Source organism: Asterias rubens, chromosome 6 (assembly GCF_902459465.1).
Source record: "Asterias rubens chromosome 6, eAstRub1.3, whole genome shotgun sequence".
Lineage (NCBI taxonomy): Eukaryota > Metazoa > Echinodermata > Asteroidea > Forcipulatida > Asteriidae > Asterias > Asterias rubens.
In genome coordinates, this window is record NC_047067.1 from 1516439 (window position 1) to 1533045 (window position 16607).

Genomic DNA, 16607 nt, shown 5'->3' on the forward strand with positions numbered 1-16607 from the left:
CCGAAAACCATGAGAAATATGTAGTTCAGCCCAGACTTAACACTTCCGTGCCCTATTTATAAATTTGTCAAGTAAATTTAATGAGTTGACGGCACGAAAATGATTTGACGGCGAGTTGACGGCAAGTCGGCGAGTTGACGGCAAGTAGTAGGACCGTACGGGAGTGCCACGTACACACAAGACACAACAAATTACCGATCAAAACAAAACCATCCCTCGTTATTTTTCAGTATACCCAAGTATTTATTACGGATAAAAACTACCAAGTCTCCCCGATTAAAACCCTTTCTACCTTAGACACTAACAACTTAAATTGATGGACACTAAAAATAAACAGATTTAACCGATTTAAAATGTACTGTTTTCACTGTCCGACTTACCATTTTTCCTGATTTTTGCGAGAGGTGAAAGGTTAATATTGTTCGTTTGCTCGTTCAATAATATTATGTACTCCTATGATTCTAATGCTCCATTAACACTAAGGTACATTATGTTTTATCAAAAGTCTAGATAAGTTTTAAATATAACAATATTGGTATTAATGTTATTTTTTTACATGCAATTTGGTAAGCTTAAACATTTGTTGGTAAAAATTTGTCTTCAAACAAATCTTTGCTGAAAGTGGACATTGCCTTCTTCGAAGCTGTATTTATTTTTTCCCTCTGTGTAAAGTAGAACAGTCTGGCCGCTGTAGCTAGCTACCGGGCTAATCAATTACTAAACAACAGGTTAACAACGGGTGGCACTGTGGGGAAAGATACGGCGTCCACTATTTTAATACCAAGTTGTAATAAACAATGTACGTTACACACATCGAATTATAATTTAACGGATGGTTATGAATCCAGTATTTATTCAAGGTAAGTTTACATAAATTGTTTTCTAGTGTACCGTACCTTTTGCTCCATGGTGGTATGAACTATACAAAAACGAATACAAAGTGAAATTGATATTACAATGATGATCAGGGAAGGAAACAGTGAACAACAGTGAAACTCACGAGTTGTCTTATTGCCACCACACACAAAGTACCAGTTCACTATTCACTCATATGCAACAAAACTGTATGTATATGCAATGTATTATCTGTATGGTTTCCTAATTTAATTACTGGTTGCTGTTTCATCCACATTGTTAGAATGAAGTGTTTGGTACACATTTGTGATTTGTTTATGTTTTTAATAATATAATTTTAAGTATATAGTTATATTGTTTATTATTATTTTGTAATTATTTGTTGTCCTGTGCAAAGTAAGAATTGTTTGTATATTGTTGTAATGCTTGCATTTTGAGAAATGGCTTCAGGATTAAATCAAATCGACGCTAGTCCCAGTAACTGGGGCGCTGTACTCATTTTTTCATATTTTTTTTTAATACATCGCCCCAGCTGGGTCTAAATCAAGCCATCATTTTCTCGCCGTTTTTTGTTTTTTGTTTTTTACACCTGAAGTTGTATTCAATCAATTGGGTAAATAAATAGTTTTCATTTAAACGATTTTTTAGGGGGAAAATTGTGAGTTCTCCTTCTCTCCCCTTCTCTCCTCCTTCTTGTCTCCTATCTCATCCAGTATCAAGGTATCTACCTGTTATCTATGCTGGGAAGAAATAGGAAAGGAAAGTTAGCATCAAATAATAATTTGTCCTTCTAATCCATGATTGTTAACAAAACAGCTCATTGTGCATTTCATGTAGGCCCCTATCACAAAAATAGTTTGAAATGGTTTATTTTTATGGCATGCTGCAAGGGAAAGAATGCATATTTCAATAATGTTTGTAAACTTGGTTATAATAATACATGTACATGTTGTTTTGTGAAGATTAATCTTAGCAGAAGCAAGATTGGAGTGGTCGCCTGGTCATGACGGTTCATAATTCATCTCCCCCCTCCCCAAATGATTTGATATTCAGAATTATTTTCAGAATTCAGTGATTGTCTTTATATTTCAAAACATCATGGGGAAACACAACATAAAAGCCCAACTTTACATCATTTTACATTTAGGCCCTTTTATCAATACAAAATACAAATTAACCTCTTTTAAAATGTATAAATAAAGTGCTGACCTTTATAAATGAGACACTCTAGTGCCACTAGCTAGGTTACCACTCAGGGGCCTTGCTCTCATGTTGACATTGACTTGGGTGTTTGTTTACTTTTTCAGAAGTGTAAACATAGATAGGCCTAGATAGATTTCAATATGAATGGTCGGTAGCGTTGCTTTATTATGGGTAGGCTGGGGTAGTGTAGTACAATCTCTCAATCGTAATCTGATGATCCTAAATTAATTTGATAAACCTGTTGGTATCCAATTGAACCCAAGGTTTTCACTCCGCGTTGGGCTCTAAACCTGGCATACTTTCAAAAATAACAAAACCTTAATCTGTTTTTTAAGTATTCAAGGGCATTTCGCATAACACAAATTGATATTTCTTATGGGACCCTTTTTTGCTAAACATTATTTTAAAAAAATCTTCAAAGCTTTACATAATATCTTATGTAAATCCTCAGAGAAACACTAGTTTTTCGATCCTGGTAATTGGTGAAAACAAATTGAGTAATTAGTAAACTAAAATAACAGAGAAACAGCATTATCCTTGCATCATTGTAGCTACAGTAGGCCTATGTCATATTTTGATTTTGTACTTTCTCGCACCAGATACACTCTGTGCAAAAGCATAACATTTTGAGGCCTGTTGGTTTTGTGGGTACATCTGGGATATTTTAAGTTAGCTACAACATTATAGCACTCTCAATTTTGCATGTAATATAAATGCAATTTTATTGCGATTTTTAGCACTGACCATAATCCTTGCTCTATGCACAGACACAGCCATGTGTTCGAAATTGATGCTATTGAATTTCAACATGTCAATTTCAAACATATGGCTGTGCTAACAACACTGCAACTCCTAAAATAGCAAACATACATGCAGCTCATTTCGAGATGATTATTTCTGATTCATGTTATAAATGATAGTAGTAATGTGAAATAATCATGGTGTGTTTCTCTTCTTGCAGATGAATAAATAGCTAAGGAAACACATCTTGTAAACATGTTAAGCTCGTTAGCCAAAGGATGTGGCTCTTGGAGAGGCGATTTAGAGGCTACCGGAACAAGGGTAAGAGAGGTTCAATTTTGTCCACCCCTCCCTTTCCCCTCCCTTGCAGTATTTGGGGATTCAATTTTCATTCACTTCATTTCTTATCGTTGTGATGAAAAGTAAACAATCACTATACTAGCCAAGAACCCATGATGAATCAAAGACAAAGAAGGAAGTTTCAGTTTTAGATGTGGGAGGAAGACCCAAGAGAATTATTCCAGGAAAAGCCCACACAATGAAGGGACTGTGAACACCCAATCCACATAGTGCCCCCTTCAATGGGATTTGAACCGGGATCCCAGACGTGGAAGGCAAAGAAAAAGATACCACTACTTTATCAAACTGCTTTGTCATACTGCTTTAACAAATTATTAACTTATTGTATGAATATTTCTTTTTGAACAGGGCAAACAGAAGGCTATTTTATGTACAGGCCTCGGAGGTGAAGACACAAAGTTTCTTGAGAAGTCAGTCAACATTCCGCTCCGAATCAAATCAGCTGCTGTAACCAGATCATCGACGGCATCATCGGAACGAGATCAACTTGCCAACGCCATCAAGGCTAAGACGCCAAAGACTGAGTACTCTAGACCAAAGTCTGTGTGTAGTATCTCTCCGAGACCAAAAACACCAAGAGAGAAAAGACTGCGTTCAAAATCAGCGGCTGTTATTTTGTCTCCAAGGTCAAAGAACACGTCATCCAGTGCAACATTTGCCAAATATGGATCTAAGTTCAACGTCTCAGCCAAGCACACCAGTAGCAGAGAGGTCAACTCTAGGAAGTCATTACCATCAGAGGTCAAATGTCAAAGGTCGGATGGCCAACTTGAGCTTCCGAAGACTTTTATGACTCGAAAGGGAGCGTTGATGTTGTTTACTGCTCCAGAAAATTTGAACTTCTCTTCAACGGACCAGAAATGCTTCTACAAGAGTGGGAAGGAGGAGACGGATGTCAGTAAGTTATCGCTGACTTTAGGAACTGTCAACAAGTTGACGTCATCGGTACTTGGCTATGGCAATCAACAGGTATTTTTGCATCTTTACAATTATTAATAATTTTTTACAATTAATTTGAAGATGGGTTTCGAAAAGCCTTTTTTTTTTCTTTTTTTTAACAACGATTGGTGATGTAGAATTGATTTCTAAAACTATGAACTATATATCTTATATTTTTATGTTTCAAAATCTTAAAAACATCTGCTTACAGGCTAAATGAAATATTTTAACTAACCAAAAATGGATTGATTGATTGATTGTTGTTGTAGATTGAGGCAGCACTGGACAGTGATCAAGGCTCTAGGGAGAAGACCCACATGCAGTTTATACACGATGACCTGGCAGATCAAGAGAATGTCGACTACAGAGCCCAACCTGGAGCAGACTTTGTTTTCTACCTTAGAGATATGCAATCAAGAGCTGTGTAAGTTTGATCAGCAGGATTTTATCTTGATTTCGGGATGAACAAAGACAAATTTACTAGAGCGGGATTTGAACCAACGACCTCCGGTGTAACGTGCCGGCGTTCTACCAACTGAGCTATCTAGCCCTATGTTGGTGGTCTCCCCATTTAGTCAATATCTTTGTTCGGGGGTTGCCTGTCAGAAGCCGTTCAACCGCAAACTGCCGTGTAGCCAGGGATCACACCAAGGTAACGATACAACCTGGGAAGCGGATTTTATCTTGTCGAGTTTCTAAGATTTTTTTCTAAAACCTAAGTTTTAAATGTGCATTATTATATTTAATTGGCTTATTCTTCATAGATTCACCCATAAAAACAGTACAAACACAAATACAGACAAATTTTGCTAAGCAGAGCTGCTTAGCAGAACTTGACCTTGATGCGTTAGTCTGCTCAGCCCTGACACCCTAATATTAAACAAGGTCATTAATATTTGGAGTACCGGTATTCACCAAAAGGTACACCCTCCATTTACTGACAAAGCCCATTGGGTGTATATTTTCAAGGTATAGATCTGTAGCTCAGGGGTGAGAGTCATTGCTGACAAAATAAGATCTAAACTTTAGAAGTAATGTTGAAATTAGCTAGAAGGAACAGTCCTAGGCACTATGAAAAGTAGATCAAAGAGCATGATTGTTTTGTCTTTTCAGACAGGCAGTGGCTAACTATTTTTTTTCTTGTTTTTCTACATTACAGGGTTCGTAATCTGATCCGCACACCATCTCAACAATCTCTTCTCTCAGTGGATTCTACGGCCGAGCTGACCGCTGCCTTTCAGACCATTGACCCTAGAGGATCAACTGAAGGGAAAGGTCCGTTTCCGGCTGATGTGAAGAGGCTTGCAGGGTCGCAACGCTGGAATGTATCCAGTGCTGGAAGCATCAGGCAACACTCCAGAAATGCACACTCCAGGTAAGCAATAATAAAAGCTACCACAAAATTCATTATCATTTTCAGTTTAACTTCAGACCATTTGTTTGGCCTGGTGGAAAATAGTTTTTATTGTCTTTAGATGAAAAAAATACTTCTCTTCGATCTACTTGTATCTAGTGCTAAATTCATAATAGTTCCCTAAATTGTATAAATCTAGGGAGTACTAAGGGTAGACATACAGTTGTTTAAACATAACTCCTAAAATTTAGATCCTATGTACAATTTTTTTTGTCAGCATCGACTTTCACCCCTGGGCTAGAAAACTATACCCTGATAAAGTTACAACAATGCGCCAAATTGTCATCCGTTGTGCTGTCTGATTATTATCTCCTTATTTCAGGTAGACAACAGGTTATGAAATAAAAGTGTTTGAATGAAATAACAATATTTTGAGATCGTTTTGTTAAGGATTCATTAAAAAAGTAGAAATTCAAAAAATTTGTTATACGTGTATTATTACGTCAGGGCTTTAAGCTGGCTTTTCCTCACTGGGTGAGTTCTGTAGTGTAGTGGTTCAGACATCTGCTGTAGAATGCGAGTGTCTTAGGTTCAAATTCCCCAAGATGCCTATTGAACTTGTTTGTCTCAGAAAGCATTAATTGATTAAATACTTAGTCCATCAGTTGGTTGAAGTTCTTGTTTCTGTTTTCAATTGTCTAGACCTTCTACCTCTGCATCTGGCCGTAGTACGTCACTCTCTGTAGAGAAACTTGCTGCATCTTTAAAAAGTTCTCCCTATTTGGGTCATCCTCTAAGTGCACCTTACCCACCAAACTGCCCTCCGTCCCCCGAATTCTGCCAAAGGCATGGCAGTCCTCTTTCCCGTCACTCTTTAGCTTCTGCAAGGTCACGTCATGTTTCATCGGCACACTCTGTGAGGTCACATAGGTCATCCAGAGTTAATGGATTTAATGAGGTCGAAGGCGACAATGCATCGCAGGGGAGCTTCACTAACTTATCAGCTGCCGAATATGCACAGGAAAGGATGGGCAGTGAGGGTGCATTTAGCACGCCCATGGATGATGAGGCAGGTAGTTTCCATGGCAACAGTGTAAGGACAGGTGGTTTATCTCCAGGCCTCAGCTATTCAGAAGTTGACATTTCTACCAGGGATGGTGAGTTTTATGAGTTTAAAAAAAAAATGATCTCAGAATTGTTCTTGATCTTGGTTTTCCAACAAGTGTAATCTTGGCCAATCAAAAAGCAATAATAATAATTCTTGTATATATTTTCAATTGTATCACTTTTCAGCTGAGTAGCTGATATCCTCGTTCAAGAATAAATATTTATTTTCCTCCATAATGCTTTTTTTGCAGACGTCGTTGGCGACAACACGAGTCACGGTGACGCTTTATCGTCTCACCAAGATGAGATGTGGAACCAGGATCCACAACCTTACAGTCCCGTCCGAAATAATGTAAGCCAATCAATTAAAGTTCAACTATGGTTTTTTAAATCACTGTGAATAAAGCTTAAAGGGAAGGTATTGGTAATCACCTTGAAAGGGTGTTTTTTTACTTTGGTTTGGCATCCAATGTTTGGCATCCAATGTCCAATGTGATATTAGCAGATTGGTAGATGTAATTTTTTTTAATTTTTAGAATAAGTTGTTGTAGGTTTTGTTGATTATTTAGAATTGTCAGAGAATCACTATTAAATCCAAATATAGTCATGTTATTTATACATTTCTTCAAACAACAGGAGAGCAGGCCCACAAGCTCTGTGTCACGCCACACTTTTATTTCCGGCACTACCAGCGTGCCAACCACAGTGCAAGACGGTCAGCAAGACAACCTTGGAATGCAGATGGACGGCCAGTTTGATCATGACGTCTTGCTCGTAGACCAGAATGCGCTTCTTCTTGAAATTTCCTCCGACCATGAGGATGGACTAGACGCCCTCCAAGAGAGCGCCAACAGTGGACAGTGGCCGGTGATGGACAGTACCGTAATGGACGGCAACGACAGACTTAGTCCAGGTTTGTCTCCTGCTAGACTCAGAAGTCCCGATCATCCTCAAGCCAGGTCTTTAAGTCGCCCAGGATCTGAGGCCAGATCATTAAGCCCTCGACTCCAAGTTGCAAGTCCTGCCCTTTCAAACCGATCCACTAGAAGTCAAGAACAAGTTCAGTTCGACAGTGAGGAACAAACTCCAGATTTTGATGGTGCAGAGACACAGCAGCTGCCAGTACCAGGGGATCAAGAAATGCCTACTTTACCTAGCAAAAGTAAGTGTTTTATTCAACCCCATGGCCTCAACATCTAATAAGGAAATGACAACATTTTGCCTTTGCCTGCTCCTTTTTCACAGATATACCCCCTTCTTAGTCTGTCTTCCAGCCTTTGATTTGTGTTATTTTTGTCGTTATTTGTGTCGTTATACTTGTTGTTCAACTCATTTGTTACAGTGCAAGTTTCTGTTCTATAATTCATGATTTTTAGGATACTAGCACACTCTTCTTTGAAGTGACATTGCCATGCTGATGTCTTTGTCTTTGTCAGTGTAAATTGTTTGCTATATTGTTTGTTTTGTACCAAGGCTTTTGACTCTTTGTAACATTATAAAGCGCTCAGTGACTAGTTTGATTTGGGGCACTGTTAAAATCCTTCTTATACTTATGTTTACTTGAACACAAAAGTAAGTTTTTGTTATCCTCTATTATTTATTTCAGGCCCTTCACCTGTACCGTCTGAGAGAGTTCCTGATCTACAGCCAAAAGAGACAAGACCACGAAGTGGAATCCCTACCAATCAGCAGGGTCTACCGCCCTCCAATGCCACCCCTTCATCGACCCCAAGGCTACCACCAAGGAAAGCAGACTTGGGTGATGTTGTGAATAGGGTAGCCGAGAAAGAAATGGGAGTGCCCTATACGACCCTCGTGCCACCCAAACTGGGTCCTTCTGGAGATCAAAGAACAAAGACAAGAGCAAGCCCAGGTATGATTGCTCAAATTCTTGTCTGATTTAGGTCTTCATTTGTAAATACTTAAGTGACTACCAGAGAAAAACCAACATCTTTATTCCAAGCTTTGCAACACAAATCAGGTTTTCATGTCATCTTCTTTTCATGCAAGCCTGACTCCCCATGAAACTGATTGTATTATGGATCTATCTATCCAAATCATCCAAATCGAGTGACTTTGGCTATTGCTATATGGCTGTTGGCTTCAATGATTAGAATAGGACTTTCGCTAAACTAGCTGTAGCCACTGCTGAAGCCATTTAATAAGTCAGACCTTGCTTTGGCTTGAGTTTTTCCCTTCATGAATATTTCTAGTTTATTACTGTTTGATTATTTTAAGTACTGTTCTCCCATTTGCATTTCTTTTTACCTTTTTTAACTATTTGTTGTTCAATCATGAGGATTTTAATTATTCATAATGTTTGTTGTGTTGGGAAATTTATTTACTTTCAATCTAGAGTTTCTTCACTATTTTTATTTTGACATGTAACTGTTTGTTTACAGAGAGGCAGTCTCCATCTCCAACACCTCAAGAAGTCAAACCTGACGCTAAGCCACCGACTCCAACTAAAAAGATCTCTAAACTAGACCTTGGAAAGCTGAAAACCATGGTCAAACCAGCAGAGGCTAAATCCAAGGTGAGAAATGCTACCTCGTTAAAAAGAAACATGAAATTGTTAAACTCCCCTCAGTTGTGACAAAGTGCTAAAACTATTTTATCATAGAGCTGCTTAAGTACAAAAAGTTGCTAAGCACAACAAAAATATGTGATAGCTTTTAATGATGTATTTAAGTTTGGTAAAGTTTTAAAATATGTGATAACTTTTTGATGATGAGTTTGAGTTTGGTAAAGTTTTACACAAACTTGTTTACCCATTTATTGTCTACCATTGAGAGTGTGTGTATAATATGATTTACATTTGTATTCTTTTAAATGAGCAGGGTCTATGGGCTCATTTTTTTTATTGCAGTTTTGTTTTACTCTTGCCTTTTCCCTGGACGGCCCTCTGCTTGTAATTATGTGATGGGCTCTGCGAAAATGAGTCACAACGGGGAATTAACTTTTTGAGTTTTACACATAGCTGAAATGAGCAAACAACAAGTTTCAGTTTGACATATCTTACACACTGTGGGGTGTCTGGTTCAAAAGTTATGACCTTTAAAAAAATAGATTATGTCACAATCTGCAAATGACCCATACTGGGGAAATAACCGTTTAATAAAAACATCACCTATTGATGTCCAGGGGATGAACACAAAGTTTTATTCACCTTCATCGGTCAAAAACAAAGGGTTTTGGTTCACAACATGTGGAAATATAGACCCTAAAGAATCAAACAAACACATTAAAAAAATATTTAAATTTGGTTTTGTTCACCCTCCCATCACTCAACAGCACTGTACTGGAAAGTGGGTTGTGTGACAAGCAACTCACTTTTGTAGAGCCTGTCACATTGTATTGTCCGAAGCAATACAACATAAATAAAAGCATTACAATTTTCTTTTTCCTTTTTCATAAACAGTCCCCTAAGGTAGGAAGGAAGAGCAAAGGTAAAGGGGTGAGACCCAAATCCAGTGGAGTACAGTTCATTGATAGCTTGAAAGTGGACAGCTACGAAGGACCGAGTGAAGATGAAGTGGAGAAGATGGTACAAGAAGAGGTAAGGAGAAGGGCGGAGTCGAGGGCGGGGTTTTTCTCCTTGCATTTTTTTTCTTTGACTATTTGGTCTTTGAAGTCAATGGACACTCAAAGACCAGTCTTCTCACTTAGTGTATCCCAACATATGCACAAGACAACAAACCTGTGAAAATTTGAGCTCAATCGGTCATTGAAGTTGCGGGATAACAATGTCGCACAAATTTGTGTGCTTTCAGATGCTTGATTTCGAGACCTCAAATTCTAAATCTGAGGTCTCGAAATCAAATTCGTGGAAAATTACTTCTGTCTCGAAAACTACTCCACTTCAGAGGGAGCCGTTTCTCACACTGTCATTACCAAGTAATGTTTTATGCTAATAATTATTTGAACTTATTACCAATAGTGTCCACTGCCTTTAACATTATATATGTTGTGGAATGTTTATTATTTGCACTGATTGATACTAATGACAGCTTTGACTTTTGTGTTTAGATCCCAACCAGTGCTGATCCCCACCTACATTTTCACTGTTTTCTTTTTAAAATTTATCAAATGTTTTTTGAAACTTGTTGCTGTTACTTCATTGACACTTGCTGTTCTCTTATCTTTTCACCCTGAATTATTTTTTTCAGTCTTTTTTAATATTATTGGCATTTTTTGGTGTTTAGACCCAAAACCTCACTGTGTTTTCTTGTTAAAGTTATTCAAATATTTTTAGAAACTTAATTGATTTGTTGTTACTTCATTGACACTGAATGATGTTATTTCTGCTCTATTATCTTTTCACATTGAAGTTTGTTTTCAGTTTTTATGATATTGATATTTATTATTGTCATTTCTTTATGCTTACCCCTCCCCTCCCCCATTGTCACTGTTTTCTTTTTAAAGTTATTTTAAAAGTATTATTGGAATGTAACATTTGGATTACTTCCTTACATCGTGTGTTATTATTATTGCTCTATTGAATTTTCACATTATCTCTCTGTAAGTTTTTATTTTAGACAACTGAACATGCTTTTGTGTTGATAGGCCTACTCTATTGTTTACATTAAAAGAAGTTTAAAAATTGTAAAATTGATAAGAAGGAACATAAATAAGTTAGATTGCAACTAGTTTAGTAAAGCTTGTTGATAAAAAAATTATTGAATTATTTATGGAACACCAAAAAGGCCTACATCTTTTATTGGAATAATGCACTTTTGTCGTTGAGTCCTCCTGTGAAATATTCCTAATGTTTATTATTATTAATTTTTAATCATTGTTATCAAAAGATAAGAAGGAACATAAATAAGTTAGATTGCAACTAGTTTAGTAAAGCTTGTTGATAAAAAAATTATTGAATTATTTATGGAACACCAAAAAGGCCTACATCTTTTATTGGAATAATGCACTTTTGTTGTTGAGTCCTCCTGTGAAATATTCCTAATGTGTATTATTATTAATTTTTAATCATAGTTATCAAAAGAACTTGAACTGAGTCAGCTCACTGAGGGAGAAGAATCACAGCTTTTAGGTGAGTGGCAATTCTACATACTTTTTTTAATGTTTTTTTTTGTGATTTAAAAAGAGTGTTTTATTTTTCTTGTCCATGGGCATTTTAACTTAAATTAGTGAGATGTATCTAAAGATGTTTTGCTGATTAAAGCCCAGTTCATACTTCCTGGGAACACAATGCAAATTTTGACGTCACAAACTTGCAACAAATAATTTGCAACAGTTAAACTCCTGTGAAACATTCCCTGCGAAAAACAGCCATGTGTCGTAAAAACTTTATTCGCATTCGCAAGAAGTATGAACCTGGCTAAATAAATGAAGATGAGGATACAAGCTTCCTTTTTGACTTCTGTAAATGTCACTCAAATTATTATTTTTTTTGTCCAATTTGGTAATTTTTTATTTCAATCGGTTGTTGATTGTCTTTGTTTCTTTACCATAATAGAGATGAATATTTACTTAATGTGAAAATCTGAGTTTTCTGACCCGGACAATTTTAATTGGAAATTATGTATTATGTAAATTTAGTGACAATTTATTGACAATTTAAATTCACTGACTCCTCAATAACTCAATCCAGCTGTTCCAGAAGAGAAGGCCGATGATGCGGTTTCCTTAGGAACAGACGATGAAGCTCTGGAAAGAGAAATCAAGAAACAATCTCAGCAAGGGAAGAAGAAAACTAAGAAGCAGCTGGCGAAAGAAAAGGCAGAACTCAAAGAAGCAAGACAGCAAGAGAAATTGGTAAGAGTTGATTTGGCTTTCACTTTTCTCTGAAGACGATCAGAGCATACTGATCGAAACGTTGAGTTGTTCTTTTCAGAACCAACACTACTCAAAAGAGATTTACACATTGTGCTAGCGCAAACCTTCCTTTCCTTACTTCCACCAAGCCAATTTTCCAATCCTACTAGCTATCACCTTTTATCCCCTCAACTATCCATGTGTTTTTGTTGATACAGTATTACATTAAGATAAATCTTCTACTTGCGAGATGAGACAGTTTCAGACTTTAATCCAAATTCAGATTTTTAAATGTCTGCCTGTTGTAATATATTACTAGAGTGGGATTTGAACCAACTACTTCAGTTCTAATGTGCCAACGTTGTACCAACTGAGCTATCTAGCCTTATATTGGTGGTCAAATAAGTTGCGGTTCTTTTAATTCGATATAAAGGCATTTGCTCTAGCACTGAGGACACTGTTCCCAAAAGCTCCTTGGAATCTAATCTATAACTTCAGGGGTTGTCAAAAGTTGGAATTGCCATTATTTAAAAAAACCTGCTAAGATCTAGATAATTTTTAATGACTTTTTTTTATCAGCAATGACTCTCACTGCAGAAGGTTTGGAAAATCACAACTTCACTTTCAAATTTATTTAAAATAATTCAATTGTCTAATGGATTTCATTGAGTCTGGTTTTATCCCCTGTGCATAACACTTATGAACCTTCTTGAAAATCTGTTACAGCGTCTTGAAGAAGAGAAAAAAGCGTTAAAAGCAAAAAAGAAACAAAAGGAAAAAGAGCGAAGGCAACAAGAAATCGCAGAACAGAGGCGGATACAGGTAAGTTTGGGATTATACTACGGAAATATCTATAGAGCTAAATAACTATGATTATGATGATTGGTGCTAGCCTCATGGGCTCTTAGATCACCCTGTTTGTTCTTAAAGTTGAGAAGTTGTACTATTAGTTTGGGAATATCTATAGAACCTTCTCAGATTCAAATATTTGAGTGAGAAATAATCTCTTTCTCAAAAAAAAAGTTACTTCAGAGGGAGTTGTTTCTCAAAATTGTTCATACTATCAACAGCTCTCCATTCCTTGTTACCAAGTAAGTTTTTATGCCAACACTTATTATGAGTAACTAACAAATGTGTCCACAGTACCTGTAAGTGGAAATAAACATAACTTTAACATCTGAATCTTGGGGTCTGTTTTCTTCAGATGGCGAAGGAGGAACTAGAAGATGCAGCATGGGAGGCAGAGAGAGCAGCCGAGGCTGAAGAGGAGGCAAGGCAGATGCTACAAGAGTCTAGAAAACTAGCAAGAGAAGAACGAGAGGCGAGGAGGAAAGCTGATGCGGAGAAGAAGAAACAAGAGAAAGAGAAACAACGACAGGAACGCAGGAAAATGGTAAGGGTGATGATGATGTCGCATCATTTATTTTTTCTCTTTTCAATATTCTGAAAAATATTCTGAAGGGGGAGGTATTTTTTTATTTTATTTTTTTTGTTGAAGGACGGCCTTGTAGAGGTGCTGGTCACCTATTCCTCCTTGAACCTCACTGGCTTGGAATTTAATGCAATTTGGAATATTTGTATTTATTTTTATTTTCTCAGTCATAGTTATATTTTTAGGATAGTAGCTTGTAGTTTCTTTAAGTGTTTGCCAATGTGAAGTGTAATAAAAAATAAAAATAAAAGCTAATAAAATTTGTTGGAAGAAGAAGATTTTATCTTGAAATGTCTGCATCTTTTGTAATTTATGTTAAAGTCATCTTTTCATCTCGTATTCCCTTCACAGGAGGAGGCAGCCAGACAGCGGGAGCAAGAAATGGCAGAGCGTCTTGCAGGAGCAGCCGAGAAGCGAAAGCTCCGAGAGGAGGCAGAATGGGAGAGGCAAGAGAGGGAACGTATGGAGCAAGAAGAAAGAGAACAAGAAGAAGAAGAAGAAAAACGGAGACAAGAAGAGGAGGAGGAGAAAATCAGAGAGATGGAGAGAGAGGTAGGTTTAAAACAAACATTTTTTTTAAGCTTAAGGGTATCCTACTCCAGCTGAATGCAATTCATGTAAGCCCATAATTTATGCTAAGCTGTTTTGATTTAGACCTCTTGCACTAGTTGGAGCGCACTTCCGAATTCACTTATGGACATTTTGACTTCCAAATGTAGGTGCGATGGATCTATGGCTTTCTTTCGATAAAGTGTTTGTTGCCATTTAAATTAACACTGTGTATGACTGTTTTGTTAGCTCTACCAATCCTGTATAACACTTTTAAGCATTCATACATGTCATAAGGCCTTCTCAACTCCTTTGGAGTATGCACCAGCAGCCAAAATATACAGACTTTTTGCTAATCATTAACATCAACAGTCTGTACTGCTGTACTACATAGGCAGGTAATCTTAGTATAATGTCTTGCCCAATGACACAAGTGACATAACCCGGATTGGAACCCACACCCTAAGATTCAGATACCAGAGCTTTTATGTCATGAATAAACACAAAAATGTGATTTACTTTTTCAAGGCTGAGGAAGAAGCCCTCACCCGGCTGGTCAGGGAGAGGGAAGAGGCGGAGTCAAGGATGAGGCAAGCCAGACAAGATGCAGAGAAACAACGGCAAGAGGAAGAGAGATTGCGTCTTGAAGAAGAGAAGAAGAAAGACAAAGAAGCGGAGAGACAACGTCTTCTTGAGGAGGAGGCAGAGAAGAAAAGACAAGAAGAATTAGAAAGAATCAAGCGGGTTAGTTGTCATTAATATTTATATTGTATAATGTGAAAGAATTATCAATATTTATACAGCAATTGGAATGCTTACAGACAAGCTATAGTAGCTTTCTAGGCAACCCTACAGGCCTGTAAACAATTATTTGGGTTTCTTTTCCTTCTGTATTTCCTGATGCATTTTAGTAAAGTTTACTTGCTCTAATTTTGTTTTCTTTGACAATCTATAGTATTGTTTAATTAAAATATAAAACAAACACCAACAGTTCAGAATTTGATATCTTAATAGACCGGGCAAGTCTTGGTCCAAGGTACACTGCTTTAAAGGAAAATTTCATTTGATATTCATTCTTGAAATTAACCCCTATAAAAACTTTTGATTAGGAGATTACAGCAGCTTTCGATAGTAAAGCTTTTTGAGAATTAGAAAACATTTCACTTCAAAATAATGTGCTTATGTAAACAGATATCATATTTATGCCAAAAAATTTGAATCTAAGAAGCATTACTGCAGTAAAATAAAATTGACGTCATTTTATGATTGATTGTCTCAGATCCAACGAATAGAAGAAGAGGCTCGCGAGAGGGTCAGGAAAGAGCTCGCCCGCCGGAAGACATGGGCCCTGAGACGTCGAGAGCACAACCAAGGGCAGCGAGATCATCTGAATGGTATGAGGCAAACTCAAGGAATGACCAGACCTTGGGTCTTCTCTTACTACGTTCACTGGCCCAAGGAAAACTATGAGAAGAGAATATTCGTCGCCAAGAAAAAGCAGTTCCGGGCAAGGCCAAAACCAAAGCCATTACCGGAGGCGGGACCTCCTGCAAAAGCATAAAGAAGCAGCTTATGAAGTATTTGCCAATTTCTTTCAAATAAAAACTGGAGTGTGAGCAAGTCTTTGAATGTTACTGAAATTCAAATTTTCTGTTTTCTGAATGGTTTTTAAATGATCAAATATGTGTTTGAAGTTGAATTATTTAACAACAGGAGATATAATGAAGTATTGCCAATACAATTATATTTTGGATGAATTCTTTATTCTTTAAAGCTTTCTAAGTCTTTCTAACAATTTTTACCAAAAACAGATTTAACATGGCCACTACTGAACTGGAAGTTTTTGTTTTTAAACTTTATTTAGTCTTAAGTAAAAGGCAACAGGATAGTAAAACACTGAAGTCACAATTAATTTTCACTGTAGAATTTTAACAGACTTTGTATCGTTAAAATGCAATCCGTAGAATGTTTTCACAATACCATTGCAGTCTCTCTGATGCACTTATTAAAATGCTGATTGTTATTTCACTTTGGGTTGTTCTCTATTCATAGCCATTCAAATTTGTTTCAGTGGTGCTTTCAAAATTATTATAGATCAAAGTATGTGCTCTTCCATTTCAATATGATCAAAGATAATTAGCATTTAACTGACTTTGATGGGTGCTTTTCTTTTTTAAAGTTATGATGAACAAATTGCATTTACCGCTATCGTCAAACCTTGGTAATGCGCTTGTGTGTACTTGAGTACAACTACCAGCCAATGAGCGGTCTCCCTTTGACCCCCCAGTGAGG

General features: G+C 36.9%; 1 protein-coding gene across 1 annotated transcript; it reads left to right on the plus strand.

The window, feature by feature from the left end:
* Positions 1–745: 745 nt before the first annotated feature.
* LOC117291729 (protein split ends-like) lies at positions 746–15903 on the plus strand. Its single transcript, XM_033773597.1, has 18 exons — positions 746–860; positions 3020–3120; positions 3508–4128; positions 4368–4522; positions 5258–5473; positions 6155–6609; positions 6811–6911; positions 7196–7721; positions 8166–8432; positions 8962–9095; positions 9981–10118; positions 11552–11609; positions 12171–12334; positions 13061–13156; positions 13539–13727; positions 14118–14318; positions 14844–15059; positions 15595–15903. The coding sequence occupies exons 2-18, from the start codon at positions 3055–3057 to the stop codon at positions 15874–15876; spliced, it is 3885 nt and encodes a 1294-aa protein (XP_033629488.1). The 5' UTR covers positions 746–860; positions 3020–3054; the 3' UTR covers positions 15877–15903.
* The last annotated feature ends 704 nt before the right edge of the window (positions 15904–16607 follow it).

Excerpts from the sequence above, each read along its gene's own strand:
- LOC117291729 (XM_033773597.1), top strand. The coding sequence starts at position 3,055 with ATGTTAAGCTCGTTAGCCAAAGGATGTGGCTCTTGGAGAGGCGATTTA. Across the intron at positions 3,121-3,507 it reads TAGAGGCTACCGGAACAAGG|GGCAAACAGAAGGCTATTTT; the intron begins GTAAGAGAGGTT and ends CTTTTTGAACAG. Across the intron at positions 13,157-13,538 it reads CAGAACAGAGGCGGATACAG|ATGGCGAAGGAGGAACTAGA; the intron begins GTAAGTTTGGGA and ends TGTTTTCTTCAG.